General features: G+C 39.9%; 1 protein-coding gene across 1 annotated transcript; it reads right to left on the reverse strand.

Annotated features, from left to right (window-relative positions):
• Nucleotides 1-136: 136 nt before the first annotated feature.
• On the reverse strand, nucleotides 137-20737 carry uckl1a (uridine-cytidine kinase 1-like 1a). Its single transcript, XM_085394394.1, is given in 16 exon segments — nucleotides 137-3304; nucleotides 6154-6310; nucleotides 6561-6668; nucleotides 6894-7016; nucleotides 7117-7179; nucleotides 9314-9407; nucleotides 9488-9586; nucleotides 9793-9809; nucleotides 10892-10953; nucleotides 11055-11244; nucleotides 11382-11453; nucleotides 11693-11863; nucleotides 15800-15906; nucleotides 16112-16299; nucleotides 20648-20673; nucleotides 20675-20737. Coding segments are annotated over 16 exon segments (1623 nt in total). The 3' UTR covers nucleotides 137-3221.
• Between the last annotated feature and the right edge of the window lie 75 nt (nucleotides 20738-20812).

A 20812-nucleotide genomic window follows, 5' to 3' on the forward strand; every position in this document is an offset into this window, starting at 1 on the left:
CTGCTGTCTTGGAGAATACAGCGTGCGTCGTATGACATCCGTGATCACAGTGTCACCCACTCGGCGAAGAGCTATCACAGGAAGGAAAAAAGGAAAACAGCCCAAAACAAACGAGTAGGAGATTCTGTAGGTGTGAAGATGATACCACGTTCACAGCTTATGTGATGTGATAATCTCGCTGTGAGGAGCATGAATGACTGAATAAACATGAATGAATGAGGCCGTCAGACGCAGTCAAAGTGCATGATGGTGAAAAAACAGAGGATCAGAGAGAGACAGAGGAGAGATAACACTCAGCATAAGGTCACAAAGTGGCTGGGGAGTCCGTTTTTTCTCCAGAAGGATCAAGAGACGCGAACACGACAGGAAGGTGATCTTTTACTGCTCATTTTTAGCCCTGAAACATTATTATTTACATGTTCACAAGTGAGCATTAACACACCGCACCCAGCAACAGATCAGTCAGTTAAACTGAGAAGCACAAGGATGTTTCCAGCTGCTCACCTCAAACCTCTAAATTGTGATTCAGGTGAGTCCGTGTGCATTTCCTGTGCTGTAAAATTACACATTTCTCAAAGGTAATAAACACACTATAAATCATACTGGAAGAAGCTTAATGTGAGCTATACTGACCCCTTCAGGCCTTAAAGTGCATTGCAGAGAGGAGCAAGGCGGCCTGTGCATGAACCCTGAGAGGAGCTTTTAAAGTATTCAAGCATGAGCATGTGACCGTCCGTGACCCAGCACCTTACAGACACACAATGTCAAACTCCAGCAGTAACTTGGAGTGGTGGATGTGAGGGACGAAAACTGAATCTGTATCAAAATCTCATGTTTTTCATACCCTGAATCCAAGATTTATATGTTTTACATTTAAATCCTTATCTAATCCCTCCTCTTATGTGACTTTACTATAAATTAAAACAACAGCTCTGCTTCAGACATAAGTTTATCCCATTTCATACAGAAAAATCCTTCTAGAGCAGTGTGAAAGTGTGAAAGTTCACTGAACACTTTCTTGTTGCACCAGCTATTCATAAACTCAGACTTGTTTCCTTTGTAACTATGTATTTACAGTAAATTTTAATGCTTTAATTTGATTTATAAGACACAATAAACCCTACTGGATAAAAAGTGCTCACCTTTTTTACTTTTTGCTCTTTTTTATGTCGAGGACAAAAGAGAACTCTTTTCAGTTGAAAAACAGTAGTGATCTACAACAATGTTATTTCCAATATTTAATTGGTTTAATTGGCATTGGTTCAAATTCACTGCCCGACTGGAACCCTTCCTCTGCCTGCGTGGGGTCCCTCCAGCACCCACGGCTTCCTCTCACAATCCAAAGACTTGCATGTTAGGTTCTGCATTGGCTGTAGATGGTTGTCTGTGTCTCTTAGCCTGTGAAAGACTGGTGACTTGCCAGGGTGTATCCCACCTCTCACTCCATGACAACTGAAATAGGCCGCAGCCCCTCTATGATCCTATGAATTGGATATGTGGAAGAAAGGGGATCAAATGCTGTGTAAGTGTAATTACACTGTGTTTATGCCATTACTTTTATATGTTCCCAGTTCCTTTATCCATATTTCTCTCTTAATGCTGTTTTTACCTTCCATGTTTTACCTCTGTTTTGTTAATCCACCTGCCTGAACTGGAAAGCACTTTGGGTCCAAGCCAGTTGTTTTTAAATGTGCTATAAAAATACAAGTGACTCAACAACTACGTGCAAATGAACATATCCCCAATTTATAACAGGCTTCACCACACTAACTTTTATAGCCTGTAAATCCTATACATCACTGCTGCGTTCTATGTGAACCAAATACCCAGAATATAATATTAGCCTGAGCCGTTCAGATGAGTGCAAAAGAGTTAATTGGTTTTAGTTTGCTGCTATCAAGATATGGTTGAATTACATTATAACAGTAAAGGTCTAAAATTATGCTCACAAAATGGTCAAACTAATGACCAAACACGTGACCTATAATGGTGGTAGGGTTCATGCAATCAGACGTTTCACACTCAATCTAAATTGTGTGAAATGTCTTTCTTCTTAAAAACACACATTTCTCCAATGGAGCATAGTCAGAGCTACGTTTAGACACAACTGGTTTTATCGATAGAGATCAGTTCATCTGCGACTTCAAGAATCACACAAATACCTTCAAAATTGTCTGTTGTGCTGTTCACCCCCAAAAAGAAGCACCTCTAACTTTTCATCTAGCACCACCATGAGGATGAAATTTATGGGGTTTTTTTAAATGTGAAACTTCCAAACAATTATAAGATGAATTACATGTATTCATTAATGTCCATTAATGAAGAAAAATTAAATTATTTAACCACTTCTACAGCCACAGACAAGTTCACCAATCACCAGTTAACCTGACAAACGTGTCTTAGAACTGTGAAAGGAAACTGGAGGAAAGCCCACATGTCTGCAGGCTCTCAGTCATCCAGGTCATGGTAGTCTTAAGAGCTTCAAAAGAAGGCGACTGGACTTCAAGCTCGTAAGAGGAAAGCCACCACACGCACAGGGAGACAGCCTAGCAATCAGCAGAAATCGAGCCTAGAAACTTCTTACTGTTGGTGATCTCCTAATTTTTATTCAAATAATATCATATGTGAGCTTTTCTTTGGTCCAATCTGCTGTACTTTGGCTTGGTAATATGTAAAACTGAGACTGTGAACAAGGCAAACATTACCTGCTACTGTGGGCATGTTTCCATACTGATGCTGCCTCACGGTGCTGCTGTATTGAACTGGAACTCCCTATATGCATGACAGATTTACACATTACTACAGTCAAAACTACTGAAGACATTCACTATATTTTAATTGCCCAACTAAATTTAGTACATTACTCTTTGAACTTACTCCTTTACTCTTTGGCTCTTACTAAGTTCTGGATTTAATAACAGCTGGTGCAACCTGGACCCATTTAATAACGTTATTGGATTATTGTTTTACTGCACCTCAAAGGCAATGGCACTGCTTTACTGTTCAGTATTAAAATATTTAAGATGAGCAGAACAAAATATCCCTCATGCACAAACCTGGACTCAGACATCATCTTCAGAGGAGTAAAAAAAATAAAATTTTACAGTACACAAAAGTAAATATAACAATTTTTTTTTGCTAGTCTACACCTGAAGAGGAGGATGCACAACAGTTTTCAAGTAGTTTGTGTTTTCTTTCACAGAGTCTCACAAATGTTTGAGTCAGTGTGGCAGCTGCTCCTGGTCCTCTTCATCACTCCAGCTGTCGAAGCCATCAGTCCCAAAGTAACGGTCCCCAAAGTCCCCTAAAAAAACACACAGCAGTGCACTCAGAGCAGAGCAGACATCGCCCCCGAAGCCAGGCAAGAGAAATATGTAACGATAAGACACACTGAAAAACACAGTGTGAAGAGATAGTAAAGCTAAATAGCTGTCAGGCGGCGGCTGTGTGAAGGCAAGAGAGGACCCAAATGCACGGCTCTAGACACACGGGGATGAACTCAAAGGCCGGTCTTTATTAACAGGAACATAAGAAGTCATATAAAACTATACTGGGAGCAACTAAAAGCTGAGGCGCTGGGAAGACACGGAAAATGCACACAACCTAGAGGGACGACGCAACACAGAACAAAGGGACACTCTGACATAAATACACAGAAGGTAACGAGGGAAGTGGGAACACACGGGGAACACAGCTGAAGACAATTACTCATGGCCGAGCAGGGAGGACACGAAACTGATGATACTGACACCAAGATGTGGACCTTAAACACAACACAGTATACAGAGATGAGCACGGAGAGAGAGAGGCAGAGAGAGAGGCAGAGAAGAAGGATGAATACGAGGGGATGAGGAGAACACAGAACACATAGGATGGGAACACGGTACCAGAGCAAACACCACAATAAAAACATGGACACAGGGGGAATCCAAATACCAAACCAAACAATCCAATGGACATAAGAAACAAAATACAAAACTACAGAAAAACTAAGAACACTGGGTCAAAATGACCCAGGACCATGACAATAGCAGCAAAGGTTGAATGAAAGTTTAAACTGAATTTCTGCTTTTCATATAGATCTCTCTCTTTTTTCTTTTTTTTTTTACAAGCAATGGCTCAATAAGAGAAAGCTATTTTTCCACTGGTATTTTTCAAGGACGTTAAATTGATTTTATGTTCACTTTTCACTTTCTAATTAAACTCGACTCGCTTCCTACCTGCTTGAATCTAAACAACAACTGCTTGGACGGACATCAGTTTACACACACAACACTCAAACATTCAGGAGACTCTCGACTTCCACATATGTGCTCGGTTACAGTGATCAAATGAAGAATTTCTGGTAAAAAATCTGTGCTTCTACAGATATTCTGTTATCAGTTAGATGAATAATAAATCTTCCAACAATACACAAATGCTACAGAATAGCACCTCATTAAAGCATCTTGTTGTTTTAATTTTATGACCTTAACATCTAATTTATATCCACAAATGTTGAATTACACGTGATATATTATGACACCATCATGCTGCCTAGTAACCGCCTACCCACGGGCTTTAATGACCCATTTTGAGCATATAAAAACATCAACTACCCCTATTTTTTGTCTCAGTGTGATTAAAAATATCAGTTTGCATAAACACACAGACACAATACTCTATGTATATAAATACATATGAAGTTGCACTATTTGATTGAACCTTATTATGCAGCCCCAAGACTTGCTTCTTTCAAACTATACACATTTGACCCATAGTTCATAACGAGTCTAAATTGATAGGTAGAGATTTATGTTACATCTGCAGATTTGACTGAATGTTCACAACTACTAGCCTGCACAAGACTATCTGTTTTTTCCCCGGTAACTATAACATTTATAAACTTGTGCATTTCCCTGTTTGCATTTTCTTGCATGTGCTTTGACCTTAGAGGCCGCCATATGTTTTAATTCTTGTTCTTTCTCATTGAAAGAAAAAGTGCAGACCAAATTGTTCTTTAACTTCCCTTTTTTATTTAACAGCTAAACAATATCACCTCTGCAACTCTTTTGGACTCACTGCAGTCCTCGGCAAAGCTGAACCGAGACACTCCTGATTTTGGCTAAGCTGAATGGTGGGATCTCCAATATGTCCACATTCGGCACTGCTGTCCCTAACTGCATTTTCACACATGAACTTCAAATAGCATTGCTACGATCAGGCTGTGATCAGGTTTCCACAGCTATCTTTTCTGATGTGCATGCTTCAGGAAATAGTCAGCTTCAAACACACTGTCACTACTAGAAATACTCTGTGTGGATTAGGTGGGGTGCTGCCAGGATGGCGCAACTGGAGGCAGGACAAAGGATGACCACTCATTAGCAGCAAATGTACTAGACGATTAGCTACACCATTCACACATTGGTGCAATCTGATACCAAATGGATCCTGTACTAGGGAGCAGGCAGATTAAAGACCGGCTAAAATGCAATGTGAGTGCATCGGACATTTGTGTTAACACTTGTCCCTTTATCAGGTAAGTGTGAGAAAAGTTCAGGACTGCAATGCCTTTAAGCAAATGAGTTTTATGAGATTTCAGGTGTAATCTTATACTTCCTATACCTGCAAAAAATTTTGTGCCATCACGTCTAGTACACCTCAAAAAACAGCTGCAGTATTTTCACTTGTATTCTCTGTAGGACAAGTTACATAATCACATGTAAGTATTTCTGTTTGTAAAGCTACGAGTGGGCCATCTGATGTTCACGTTGCTCACTCACTCAGTAGTGACAGAAAGAGAGGTTTGCTTCAAATCTAACATGACACAATCATAATATTACAAACTGCTGGTACAAGAAATTAAATTTGTCAACTAGAGAAACAGATGCTTATTATCTTTTTGTCTGCTGCTTTTTATTTCCTGCACAAAGCTAAAATCATGAACCCAACACCTGCACGCTGAAGGCGGTGTGGTAAGCTAATGAAGATTTATGAACTTGCATTAAATTTTTATTTTTATACGTCAGCTATAATTCAAAAGTTTTCTCCTGCTGACTCCAAACTGTAAAAAAAAAATACTTCAGGTAAAATGTGTGCACAGGTAGGAACACAGGCCATCTGAATTTACAAGACAGTACGTGAAAGAATGAAAAGATGCATGGAAGTGCTTACCGATACCAGGAATTACATGTAAAAAATCATCCAGGCCCTTGTCCACAGCAGTGGTGATGATTTTGACCTTTGGGAAGGCATAGGCCACAGAGTGCACCCCGAGCTCTGCCATCAGCAGCGACACCAACATGATCTTATTCTCCTGCACCTCATGATCCTGCTCAGTCACACACATCACAGCAACAACAGTTAGTGGCTTCTTGATCACTTTAAGAAGCTCAGTAAGTGGAAAGGATACATTTGAGGTTTTCCTTGCAGGAATAATACAACTCAAACTGCACCAGAGAAAAAGAATAACATCTACTCAATGCCCACACAGATGGGTAATAAAACACATGTGACTGCCCAAGAGGAGAGGGTCCCTACTGCTGCCTTATTGCAGGGTAATGATGCTAATTTCCACCCACCAATAGGACTCGAACTGCCATCATGGCAGCAGCGCCGGTGGAGACTGTGCTGTCCATTAGGATGACATGATCTTCACTGATGTCTTTGGGCAGACGCAGGTAATGCAGCTGGTGAGGCCAGAGAGGAGGAGACCAGTTACCATGGTTACAAAAGCAGGAAGGGTAGTTACCACGGAGACACACATCATGTGGAAGGGAAAAAAAATAAAAAAACAATCAAAACATTTTCATCTTTTGTTTGATGTGATTTTTGAGACACACCCAGGAGCGCGTGAAGTCTGGAAAGCAAAGCACGCACATGGATTTGATGGTAAATGACTCATATTTTTCTACCTCTGGCTCGCCTGAGTCGAGGTTGGTCTGGATGAGGATCTTGCCGATGCGGACGTCCTTGCACACGGCCCTCAGGGCGGGCTCCATGGTCTCTCCTGCACGCAGGATCGACACACCGGTGATCTGAGGAGACGAGGCAGCAGAGCGAGCATGATGACAGAAACCCTGAGGTCATATTCGACTGGAAGCTAGCAAGACCTTGTAAAACAAGAACATCACTTACCCCTTTACCGTTGTAACTGCAGCCCTCGTAATCATGGCCCTGTGGGGTCTGAACTGAACACGGCTGCAAAGGCAGAAGAAGAAATGATGTTTTATTACACACCAAACACCCCACAAACAAACACACCGACATAAAAAAGTGGCACTAAAGAAAAAATACACAAATATAAACCTGATCTTTAACACAAACACTACATTTGCACAAGAGTTCTCAGATTTATTTATTTATTTATTTTTTGCTGTAATGAGTATCATAGTGACGTATTTAGTTTCTTTTTCAGTAGGTAATCCCTATGAATCAAAATCTCAAGCTTCACACACTCAGTGTAAGGCAGTTTTCTTTTTTTTTCGTCACTCTGTGTGATGGCAGTGAAAACAGAAATCCCTGACATGGTCATCTCATGCACACAGCTCTAACTAGCAAGAAGCTTTGGTCCGCCCAGAAGCCACGCCCACCTGATATAAAAGATTTTGTTCACAAGGGGCAGCCAAGAGAGAGTAGCTTTGAAGATTTAAGCTGCACCTAGGCTCTTCAATCCCCTAAAAAAAGTTTATTTTTAAAATGTGAATTATGCAAAGCTACTCCTCAGAAATCCAAATATAAAAACCTGGAGGTGCAAATGGGCATAATGGGGCCACTTCAAGTTCTATCATATTTCTGTGTTGCTTTCCTTGCCAAAAAAAAGAAAAAAGGAAAAAAAAAAGAAAATCCCCAGTGAAATTAATTGTTACTGTTTTATGTGACTGAGGAGAAGCTAATAATATCAGCTCATTATGCAGAAAGGTAAAGTCAGCAGATTTAGAATGTGAAGTATGAAACATGCCCTCTGGATAATATGACTAACATGCATGAGCTAACTGTGAAGGGGGCTCTAATGAGGTGCTTTACTCAGTAAGCCTAACAAGTTTTATTACAAGAGATCGCATCAAAAAGGGCAGCTTTTCATTCCTCAATTCAACATTAATAGTGTTCACTTAGCTTTAACACAAGTACATTTTCAGAGAAATACAGAGAAATAATTATATGTTCTGTTAAGTGGTTTTGGTTGTTAACCGCTAGGCAAACAGTAGAAGGTATGAGGATGAAAAAAGTGAAAACAGGGTTGTCTGCAGTTCAGTGAATCAAAGATGTAATAAAAAAAAAATCTTAAGAAAGAAAAATAATCGCAAAAAGCTTTACAGCTGTTTTGTCATGATAGAATATGAAGATGAAGTGGTTTTCATACACAGTATGTGGAACATAACGCTATAGTTACAGACAAAACTTCTTATTTGCATGACAGTGACAGGCATCACTGAAATTTGGGAGCCGACAGGGTTCACCATGGCTTACTTTACTTTTTTAATTGATACAGCCGACTTACGAAACATGAAATGTAAAATTCAGATTATGTTTTAATAACATACTTAGTTTGACTATTTAAAGGAACACATGTATTGCACTTTCATACATCCAGCAGGCACATTGCAACTTTGTTGTTGTTGCTGTGTTTGTGTCCATTGAGGGGTGCAAAAAACTGCAGTTCCTTTAGTGACCACTTGAGGCTGGGTGCAAAAACGAGTAAATCCCCATACACTCCCATTTTAAAATGTCCAACTTTACAGCTTTAAAAAAAGCTTTTTGGGCTCTACGGATAGTTTTGACTCTTCCAAAAACTCTGAGACAGGTGAGTTTTTTATAAGTCACCCACCAGGATGATTGAGTAAAAGATGTGGCTGCGCTGATTTACAGGCAGCCAAACGGTACCTGTCAGACTCATCACAACACTTCGCTTCACTGTGTGTGCCGTTGGTGACTTTTGGAGCATTTTGATTGATAACCTGACTAATGTTATGGCTTGCTGTGTAGTCAAGAACATCCCAGTAGTTTGTTATTCAGGTTTGGTGAGTGTATTTAGGATTAATTATCTGGTATGTTGTTTCTCAAGCCCTTTTATCCATGCAAGGTAACTTGTGGCTCTAAAAAAAAACCAACACGGTGGGGGCCAAAACGCTAATGTTAAAGCTTCAAAATGCAGTCAGCTTGAAACCAAAACTATGAATTAAAATATGAGAAACTCAAGAGATTTGGAGGGAATTAATTACTGTTTTTTTGTTTGTTTTGTTTGTTTTAATCACTATGAGCAACTCTTTTCATGCAAGGGTAATCATATTAATAAAAAGTAATGATTCTAGATATTCAAACCAAGATTACTCACCTGAGATGGTAGAAATGTTAGAGCATGCTCTATGAGAAGCCGCATTAACCTCTTTGAGTAGAAGATAAACTCGTCTCGGCTGGTTTCTTTGTTCCTGCGGCGGAGGGAATCAAAACGTTTTTAAATTTCAAATTATAGGACTGCAGGAAGGACATCATGATCACATGTCACTACCTGATGATGGTGTGCAGGCCCCTGACCTGCGGCGTACTCTCGAGGACACTGAGCGTCTGGGGCAACGGCTGCGTCTGCTGGGCAGAGGCCAGGAGTGCCCTGAGACAAAGCAGATCAGATCAAAAGGTTTAACTTTGTTAGTCCGACACACTATCAGAGAAAAGAGATTCTGAGGCGGCAGGGAGTTTTCAGAGAGGGCAGATGGGGCACAGTGTGGAAGCCATAGAGGACACAGTTTGAATATAAAATTTCCAATTACAATAAGCCGGCCAAAGTCACAGAAGTGAAAATATGTATCAGCATACCTGACACTGAGTTCACGCTGCATAAAGGGAGGACAGAGAGAGACGATAAATGAAAATAATAGTAGAGGAAAAAATAATGTTTCAGAAGATAAGGATGGTGATGCTGTTTTTCCTATTTAAAAAAAAAAACCTTTTAATATCCTGCCCTGACACTACTAATGCAGCAAAAGCACACTTGGATAGAAAAACCAAAATGAAACACTTTCAGTCCTGGATCGGCCTCCCCACAGCCGGGACCTCAACACTACCGAAGCAGTGTGGAATCATCTTGACACAGAACAAAACAAAAGGCTGCCAAAATCCAATGAAGAGTTTTGAACGTCCCTCAAGAAGCTTGGAAAACTATTCCTAAAGAAAAAGCTTCAGGAGTTCAGGCTGTGCTCAAGAATAAAGGTGGTCACACCAAATATTTTGCACGTGCATGCATTAGAACTGTACAAACTCTATTTCTGCCTTATATACTGTATGTTTGCATGTTTCAATAAATCACTGCAGCTCTTTCGCATTTAAACACAAAAAAGATGAGGGACGGCTCAAGACTTTGGCAGAGTCCTGTATGATTTTAGTTGGTTTCCTTCTGTCTTTGCATTTTGATAACTAAAATCGACATTCACATCTAGTCTTTGTTTTTCGTTTTAGTTACTGAGTACATTTCTTCCTAATTATTTTTTTAATTGAATAGATAATTTATTAAAACAGCAGGGCACTGAGGATTTTATCATATGTGACTCAAACACATATACTGCTTTTACTGGTTTCAGAATGAGCCACATTCGACTGATTCAGCATGTTCATCACAATAAAGGAACATGTCATCCACTACAACTGCAGGACTTTTCACTGGCTTTTGAACAACAGTAGAGGTCACATGGCTACACACATAACACTTGTAAAATCAACAAATCTCAGGTTTTGTGTTTTTAATTCAGTTTGCTGGCAATATTTTTCAAAGTTAAAGGGTTAAAAATGTGAAAGCTTGCTCGATGTATTTTCTTCTGATGCCACTTATCCCACAAAGAATTGGAAGTCTGCATGTTTCAGCCTTCAGACACATGGTGGCACCATGCTCTCAAGTATACGGAGCGATTTGGTGACTCACCTCCTCCAGCTGGCTGTGAACATGCTGGACAATCAGATCAATGGCCACCATATTCCCACCACCTTGGAGGGAACAAAAAGCCGAGAACAGCCAGTGTTAACAAATATGTCCAAACATTTTAGTTTAGGTGGTCTTTAGGAAAGACGAGGTCTGTCTGACTCACCTCTTGGTACAACAATATCTGCCAGCCTCATGGTGGGTTCGATGTACTGCTCAAAGGCTGGTTTCACAAACTTGTTGTATTGCTTGATTACGCCTTCAATGTCCCGTCCACGCACTGTGATGTCTCTGCGGAGCCGGCGGACGAGCCGAATGTCTGAGTCTGCGTCCACAAAGATTTTCATATCCAGGAGCTGCAGGTGCGAAGAGCCAACAGTTCAATAATGTTCATTTCAGCCAAGCAGCTGCACAAACAATTCCTGGTGATGATTAGTCTGCTTCACTCAAGAATTCTTCAAAAGAAAGGAAATAAAAGAATGCACTGTCTTACCTGAAGAAGCTCTTTGTCTGCAAAGGACATAATTCCTTCAAAAATGATCACACTGGCACCGTACACATTTTTCTGCAAGAAGAGGAGGGAAAGTCGAGTCTTTAAAGAAGAAAGCAGTCGTTTGAGCTTTTATAAGATTAAAGGTGCAGTGTGTCACTTTGACACATAGTTTTTAAAAATTTAAATTTCATTTAAGTTTAATACATTTTCAGCTTTGAATGCTGCCTCAACACTGGGGTTCTTTCTGGTCCATCTCATCTTTGGCATAATCAACACTGAGGTTCCTTTAAAGCAATAAAAACCAAACTCACCCAGTCTTTATGTCTCATGTGTGTGGTGAAATCATACACCGGGATCTTCACACTCTTGCCCTGCTTCAGTTTTCTCAGGGTGGAAACCAGCAGCTCAAAGTCAAATGCTCCCGGGTGGTCAAAGTTGTAGTCGTTCTTTGCGGCCAGAGCCTGCTCCTCGGGGGATAAAACCTGAAAGACACAAAATAAAGATGAATTTCAGAGGATCTTCCTCATTAACTTGATTAACTATTTAAAGATTTTAAATGAGGGTTTATTTTATCATTTAGATCAGCTTATTACCACAAATATGAACCATTAAACTCCTGGGCTGAAAATGCAGTTTTATTATAATGCTAACAACTGCACTTCTTCTAATGGCCAATGACTTCTTTAGGCTCTGCAAACAAGTCAGTCCTCATAGACTCCAAAGTTAAAATACGGAACTTGACAGAATTCAAATAATGTTTTAACTCTGGCACAAAACACAGCTTTGATGTTTTAAGTTAATGTACCCATTTGTGACAAGTGTAGTGAGGGTGAATTTTTCAAAAACTGACCCGTTTATCCTTTGCTAACGCCTAAAGTTAGGAACGTGGACCATCTGACTGAGACTTCATTTCAGCTCAGCCAGTCACTGAGATGGACGTCTCAATTGCATTGGTGCCTTCTTATTAATGCAATTATCTGACAAAAACTACAGATTGCTGTGTTGTTAATTGTAACAGCAGATTTTCTTCTGTGAAGTTGTGTTATTACTTTTAGATTATATTATTAATTAGCTGATACCTTTGTCTGTGAATGCAGAAGAGAGAAGTAAGACTTCAGCATACCTGATTTTGTCTTAATTTACTGATCCCACTAAACATTGGACGTCGGATAGACGTTCAGATCTATATTGGGTCCGTTGGTCAACAACTAGTTCTGGACAACTACACACAACCAAACTAGGTCTACAATTTGGACGTCCAACCATGACCCAGCTTGGACGTCAACATTTGAACTTTGGACTTCATCTGGACGTCTATGATAGGTGCAGGAAATTTATATGATTAATAAATGTAAAGGTAATAATAAAGGTGTAAACAAAAATCAACTGGTAGCCTATCCTCCTGACTACCAGCAATGCAAATTTGTCCTCTGTAGAGCACCTTTCTAAACCTGAATATCTCCCATGCACTGCATACTACAGAATTGCCTCCTTTTGGTATCTACAGAGGACATTTAGGGCTTTCCAATGATACCAAATGTGAAGGGGTGGAGCTTTGGGAACTTTAGTTTTTTCATTAAGGAACATGGCGGCCATCGCTGCAAGCACATTTTATGGGAAGAAGAAAAGTAAGTGCATAAAACTTCTTATTGAGCAATTTTTAGCTATAAATGTTGTTAACATATTTTAAATAAGTCTCTTAATAACACGTTAAAACATAGTATGCTTAATTCTAACTTCATTTTAGTATAGTATTGAAGTGTTTAAAAAATGTCCACAAGATGGTCTAAGAAAAACAAAAGGTTTGTCCATGTGCCAAGTCCACTGGCAATTGCTGAGTACACTACCAACATAGGTGACGTGGACCTTGTTGCCGAATGTTGAGTTTCTACAGGATGGTCTCTCACACTCAGAAATTGACAGTATGTGCAGTTCTCTACTTTTTGATCTGGCAATCACCAACTCATGGCTTCAGTATAGCAATGACTTGCAGTTTTGGGGGAAGAAACCACTACAGTTCCTTGAGTTCAAACTTCTCCTTGGTGAAGAGTTGAAGCAAATATTTGCCATCAAAGTTCATTTTTACATGTTTTGCCTTCCAATGTCCTCTGCAGTGGACATGTGATATCTAAAAAATGTAAACTTTTTTTTCCCCAAAAAATTATTTCAGTCTTCTAATTACCTTACAAACATTGGGGGATTTAAAAAAATTTTTTGATTGGACAACATTTTTTTTCCTGGTAGTCAGGAGGCTATAGAAAACATGTCCTCCACCCTCTGGACACACGGGACTAAAAAGCCTTAAGATGCAACGAAAAAAAAATGGCGTGTAAAATGTGTCTAAGTTTGACGTTGAAAAGTGGTCCACAATGACCACATCGGGACTACAAATAGACTGTACACGAAGGTCCTATGGACATCAACACTACATGTTCAGTAGATGTAGAAAAAAAAGACGTTGCCTGTCATTACAAAACAACTCCTTCAGTGGCCCAAAATTTGACATCCAAAATTGACACATAAAAGACGTCACTCTGATGTCACTTTGTATAGTGGGAAGATTTGATGATGTTGATGAGATGAGATAGCCTTTATTTGCCCACAACTGAGATGACAGACCTTGCCGACCGTGGCATAAAGACGGGAATATTATTTACTGGGCTCAAAAATCCAAATTTAATAATCAATGGCACTGATTTAATGCTGGATGGCAGGGGTGGTGGATTAGCTCAATTACCATTTGGAAAGTTAGTGGTAATTAACATTTTCTATGTATTTTATTTACGAAATAAACTAACTACAATTTTTCTTTTACTGATCTTTTAAACTCTACAAGACAACAAACATTTGCAGTTTCTAAAATGTTGGACTCTATCAACAAAAGATGAAATTATACTTTTGATACATCTTCTTGGCTAAACCACATTTTAAGATGTTAAACCTGATAACAGTTTATGTGATTTATTCAAAATGATTGGTTCGTGTCTCTGTGATGGTGATGAATATTTTTTTTATTATGTGGTTCTGAACACTGGGACAGAAAACATAAATATTAACATTTCTCTTTGTAATTTACTAACTTAAGATTTATTTATGTGACAAATTTAATTGAGATCAAGAGTTCCTTTGCAGCAGAGCAAATAGTTACACTCTTTCACTCAAAAAAACACCCACAATGCACAAAAATAATTGGAAACATGAGCAAGATTTAAAGTCTTATAGAGGACTGAACATCTCTGCTTATGAGTGTGCGGCTTACAAGAAAAAAGTTGGTCTGAGGAACTTGTTATGACTCTCTATCTGTAATGATTATGTTTTCCCAACTGATCTCAACTAAAGAAGTTGAGTCTATGAAAACAAACACAGATCACAGATCAGTGGGTGCTTTCTGGACTGTTGACTGTGTAACTCACAGCTGGTGAGAGCCGTAGCTGTCTGCAGTAATGAATAGCACGTGACGCTGTGGTAGAGCGCATCCAGTGGTTTATAGCATTAGCGACAGCATGAACCTACAGGATAGGTCCATAATCCTGTGTAGACAGTATGGTGGATCGTATAATGACTTGTTTTGGCTTGAGCATCAAATGGGAACTTTCTGTGTTTGAACAAGATGGAGGACAATCTACTGTCTAAACAAAATATGCAATGTTTCTGCACTGTATCAGTTACATGCCAGTTTAGAGCATGGATGGAAATTTTCAATTAATCTGACATCTTTTCTGAAGATTTAACAAACAGCCTAATATGTTGGTTTCCTGCTGGGACTCAAATTGATTACCTCTACCAAGAAAGTTATGCGATTGGCTCTGTTTGTTGTCAGGATTACACAAAAAGTTCTAAAACAAATTTACATGAAAATTTTATTAGTGGTGTAGCTTAGTTTCACCTAGAAATATGGATTCAGGGTTTTGTTAATGAGACTTCTTTACACATATTAAAATAAAAAGTGAGAGATATACTTTTGGATCCAGAAATTCAATTCACAAAGGCTGTGGAGGGAATCTTTAGTCTTGGTGGAAACCTCAAACTCTTTCTTGTTTAGTATACACTGGGTGATTTAAATGAAGTTTAATTGATGTTCTTACAGTGCATTTTGTTCCAGGTTCCGCCTAAACAGAAATATGTTACTCCATTGTTCTCTGTTCCTTTTCCCCTGCAGGTCTCTGTAGGTTCATTTTCACTGCTGCGGCACATGAATAGTCTGTCATTCGAAGGCTGTAATTTTAAGGCAAAACCACAACCTCTTATTAAATCAAGTGACAGCAGTACAGTGATTACTTCGAGTCTGTGATGGAAAAGCTCCTAAGATTACCGAAAGATTTTCTCTGCACATAGATCATTTCTTCCTTTAACAAGCCAACAGATAATCTGTAATAATTACCAAATCGATAAAGACAAAAAACACAAACAGGCATCACCTTGTAGAAAGAATCCATCGACAGTAGCACAACCCACGGCACATCCAGGGCCTCAATGATCTTATTGGCTACGGTGGTCTTCCCTGAGGCACTGCCCCCACACAGCCCTGCAGATCCACACAGCATTTCAAAGGCCCATTATTTGTGTTTTTCAGAGTGTGTCTAATGCTGTCTGCTGGTATGCATGTGTGATAGCACTAAAATGTTTATGGGTATAATATGAGAGAATAGGACATTAAGGACAGCTTCTGCAGCTCAAAGCCACGACTTGGCAGTCTGGAGGACCAACAACATCATCAGTGAGTGTCGTACCAATGACAAAGGCCTCTTTTGACTGAGCGCCGTGCTCGTCATACCAGGGCGGGCGGCCAGCGGTGTAGATGGTGCGTGTGCCTGTGCGGAGCAGAGGAGGCTCTGTTTTACTCAGCGAGGTAGCGCTCTTCCTGCGAGGGGCCCCAGCCGAGGGCAGGAGGCGGTCCAACGAGTCCTCCCCGCTCCCACTGCAAAAACAGCAAACAGCAGGGCAGGTCACAGCCTGAACAAACGATCCATGGAAGGAACAGGAAGGAAACTGTCACAGCTAGGCCTATGGAGTTATTATAGCAAATGATGTCGTCTGCATTCTCTGATTTCTAATGCAAATGTATATTTATTTTGAAAATACTTACTGGGCTTTTCTGCATGATGCAGCTAATTTACAGTCACACACAGTGCTAACACTAACATCACTAACACGTATTTTTTTGTGCTTATGGTCTTAAGAGTTAAAGGTTAGCTAAAACTTATGGCGTCTTCAATAGAGATAGATGGATTGAATTGATTTGGTCTGTATCTTTTGACTTATTTAAGCTAGCTTACTAAGTCTTAATGTAGTAAATAGAGGACATCTTGGGCTTTCCATGATATCTCATGTTTTTGGGTGGCCTCTCTTAGCTCCAAAGAGGAAGGAAATCACAAAAAAAGTTAAAGTTCCTCAGTTCTCAGGAGGATATTTTAACTAATTGTACAGAAGCAACTCAAATTTATGCTTGAATAGAAATGCAACTGGCCCATATACACATACATTGTACATTCATACCTACGCATTCATAGGAATACAAACAAACACAAATTAAATTATACATTTATACATATTAAAGTTAATTAGTTCTTTTCTTCCAATAATTCTGAATTTAGAAAGCATTAAATCTGTACCATAGCCAACCATCCTTAAACATCCTGTTTAAATATTTTACTAAAAATGTGGAGCTCATGGTCAAAAACAACAACAGAAAGACACAATTTCTAGAATGCCAACACCTGCTGTGCAAGCAGAAAAGAGTTTTGTCCCTTTACGCAAACACATTACTGTTTATGAGCTCTGCTGTTGATCACAGAGGATGTAAAATCTCATATCCACATCCAGTTTTTCTGTAATAGCAGTTTAAGGACATCTGCTGCACTTTTGACTGCATGACATTTTGGCACAACTTTAAAAAAAAATACAACTTTCATTACAATACAAATCAAGAACATTTAAAAATGTAACCCAGAACTTTTCTGTCTATCTGAGCACTCTAAGCACTTCATACAACATGCCTCATTCACCCGTTCTTTTGTATGTAAGTGCTTTCTATCTAACGTTCTCACACATTCATACTCAGGCTGATCAGAGAGGAACTTGGGGTTAGTATCTTGCCCAAGGACTGGAGGAGAGTGGATTCTCACATTGCAAGAAATCACAGCTTTTCTTTGTATACGGTTACAGTAAATGTGAAGTTTAGACTATTCCTCATATATAACAAGACATATTAAAGTGAGAGGGTCTTGTGGCTCTGGGGTGTTTTGCTGGTAGGTTTTTTAGGTTTGCTTTGACTAAAATTTCACTGTTGTGACTGCTCACCTTTATTCTTTGAGGAAAATCTCTATCCTGATGAGAAGGAGCTCTTTCAGTACTAAGATGATATAAATCATATGCTCTGAGATTTACAGGAACCACATTTAAACATAAGTGAGCGTTTCTGGGAGACTTTACACTGACAGTTTGTGCCACCATAATTAAGAAGAATGGCGTTTCATCCCTCCAGTGAAGTTCTGAGTCTTCAGGAATTACACATATGAATTACTGGAGCTTTTCTAGCATGGTGGTATGAGAACACTTTATTAACATAAAGAGATAGTGGTTTATAGTAATGTATACTTTATTGATCCCCGTGGGGAAATTCTTCTCTGCATCTAACCCATTCTCTCAGTGAAGCAGTGGGCAGCCATTGGGCACCCGGTGAGTAGTGTGTAGGGACGGTACCTTGCTCAGGGGTACCTCAGGGTAGCCAGATTCGAACCCCAACCTTCCAATAATGGGGCCAACACTCTACCTACTGAGCTATCCCTGTCCCTACATAGGATGGAAATTTGCTACTACTGTTGTGCATTTTACAAATACAGAAATAAACATGCTTCAAGAAAGTATACAGCCGATTAATCCACAGTGAATACTGTTCTGGCTCCACCTCAGCAAGCTGAGAGTTTGAAAAGCTAACGTCACTGTACGCTCAAGATAGTGAATGCCAAGTTGATCCATAGGCATTTGTGCACATAGATAAAAAAGTGTGCGTGAGGGTGACTGCAGCTTGTAGTATAAAGGCATTGTGAGAGCTCAGTAGGAGTGGAGCTGTATTATTGTTATCGTAACAATGCTATAAACACATGCTGTGATTCTTTCTCTTCACTATTTTAAGTTCTGATACTGTAGCCACAAAACAAAAGCTTTAAGTTACATTGTCATTTCTTTTACGGTTATGGTGCAGTACTGGCATAAAGAATATGAATACTGCTTTACCTATAGTGTAGTAGTAAGACTGTAAGGTAATTTATTAGGTACACGGCAGCTTAGATTACAGTGATTTAGATTAGGCTCACATCACCGTTAACTATGGAACATGGAAAAGTCAGCTTAGCTTTTGCGTCATGCTCTCTGGGGACTCTTTCTGGACTTATACACTCCCACAGGCAATAATTAGAAACTAAATCGGTACCCTGCTTGTTTTGGATGTGATGCACTACTACAGCGCATGCATACTAAATGGGACAAATCTTGAATGGAAGTGAAGACTAATGAGTGTTTTGCATATTCGAGGTCATTATAAATGTGCAGTAATGACACATTTCAAGCAACCCAAATAAACCCAGCTCTCACACCAAATCACTGCAAACTAATCCGGATACGGCACTCCCTCTGACCTGTCAACAACCCCTGGTTGCAGACTATTTATAGCACTCACACATGTATCCACAGTGTGTATGTGAGCTTTGTTGGGGGAAAACCAGCAGGGTGTCTGTGTTGAGAGAAAACAACAGCAGCAACACTGCAGTCAGCCACATCTTACCTGCGGTCAGACCTCAACGACCAGCAGCCGGAGATTCTGGCTCCTGTGCAGTCCAGCAGAGTCATATCTGCTTCGGACGACAACCTGTTACCCTCCAGCTCACCCGTCACTGTGGCAACCTCCCCAAAAACAACAGCAAGCGGCCCTCAGCACTGACCGAGGCCGTGAACGTGTTAAATACAGGTCTATTTCTAGTCTGTTTTCACTTTGTGCATTCACACGTCTGTGAAGCCTTAATCATCTGAAAAATCTGCTCTTCTCTCCGTGTCCTGCTTTCTCTCTCTCTGCGAGAGAGTGAGTGACAGCGTCTAAGAGGATCACTGTAACACTGACAGCAAAGAGCTGCTTGGCTGGTATTAATAGAGCCACCTCTAAATAAAAAGAAGCCATGATGGATGTCTTCTGTTGATCCTTCCTTTCAGTTCACCGACCTGATCAACAGAAACACTAGAAAACCAAGTGGGGCAAAATGATTTCTTATGATACACGTCATGTGAGAAAACAGCGAAAACTGTCAGTCTCAGCCCTTACAGAGGGAGTTCGGCTGACCAACAACCCAAAGGACAAAGACAGAAGACAGACAGAAAACTGAAAACTGTAAAAATCATTCGTTATCATTCGTTATCTTCAATATCGCTTCACCATTCTAATGCTTATGGTGTCTGACCACTGGGTTGAGTTTTGAGTTCTTTAATATTCGTCTTTACGATGAATCTTGTGACACTGAGTCTTTGTTGGCTGTTGTTATTTGATCGTTATTCTTGTTTTTTTTTTGCGTTTTAATTTTTATTCTGTCCATTATCATGTCACGTGTCCCGTCACAAAGCTCAAATCACCTCAAACTTGTTTCATGAACATGACCATGAGTTCACTGTACTCACAGTCACCAGATCTCAATCTAATAGGGCACCTCTGAGATGTGCTGGGACAGGAGATTTGCATCATGGATGTGCAGCTGACAAATCTGCAACAACTGTCTGGCGTGTAGTACTCTGATTACATTCATAACAGGCTAAAATAAGTTTAACGAGCGCCACCTCAAACTTCTCCAACAGAAAAAATGATTAAGGTATTACTTCCTTGCTAATGTTTGTAATAAAGCTTGAAATGCAGAGGTTTATTTATGATCACAGATTGAACTCGTGACTTCAGAGACTGTGACGCACGACTGTGTCAGCATGCAGCTCACCTATTTCTGAAGCGCATTTGATGCACCTTCATCCCCCATCGTGATGATACTGATCAGTTAATAACTAACTAACAGAGACAGGGTTTAACGGAATGGTGTGTAAACATCTGTTTATAGGGCGTGAAGGAAGGAGGAGGAGAGGAGAAGGGGCGTCAGTGTGGTTAGCGTTATACAGGACGAAGCTGCTGCGGACTATAAAAATGTGAATAAAATAAAATAAAATAAAACTGCATTAATTATTTCAGGATTCAAAAAAATTCAAACACAGGTAAAAATACTGATAGCATCGTGTACCTGTCCGAGCGGGACGTCATTATTTTTACCGCACTTCGCCTCCGCTGGGATCCTGAGACCTCGGAGCCGGTAGCGGCTGGTTAGAGCCATGGATAGTTTCTTCGTAGCTGTGCGGAGGGATTGTGGGTAATGTAGTATCTTACCCAGGCAAAGGAACTACACACC

The sequence above is a fragment of the Rhamphochromis longiceps genome, linkage group LG20 (assembly GCF_057381845.1).
Source record: "Rhamphochromis longiceps isolate RC_006_pf linkage group LG20, R_longiceps_female_GT1.1, whole genome shotgun sequence".
Lineage (NCBI taxonomy): Eukaryota > Metazoa > Chordata > Actinopteri > Cichliformes > Cichlidae > Rhamphochromis > Rhamphochromis longiceps.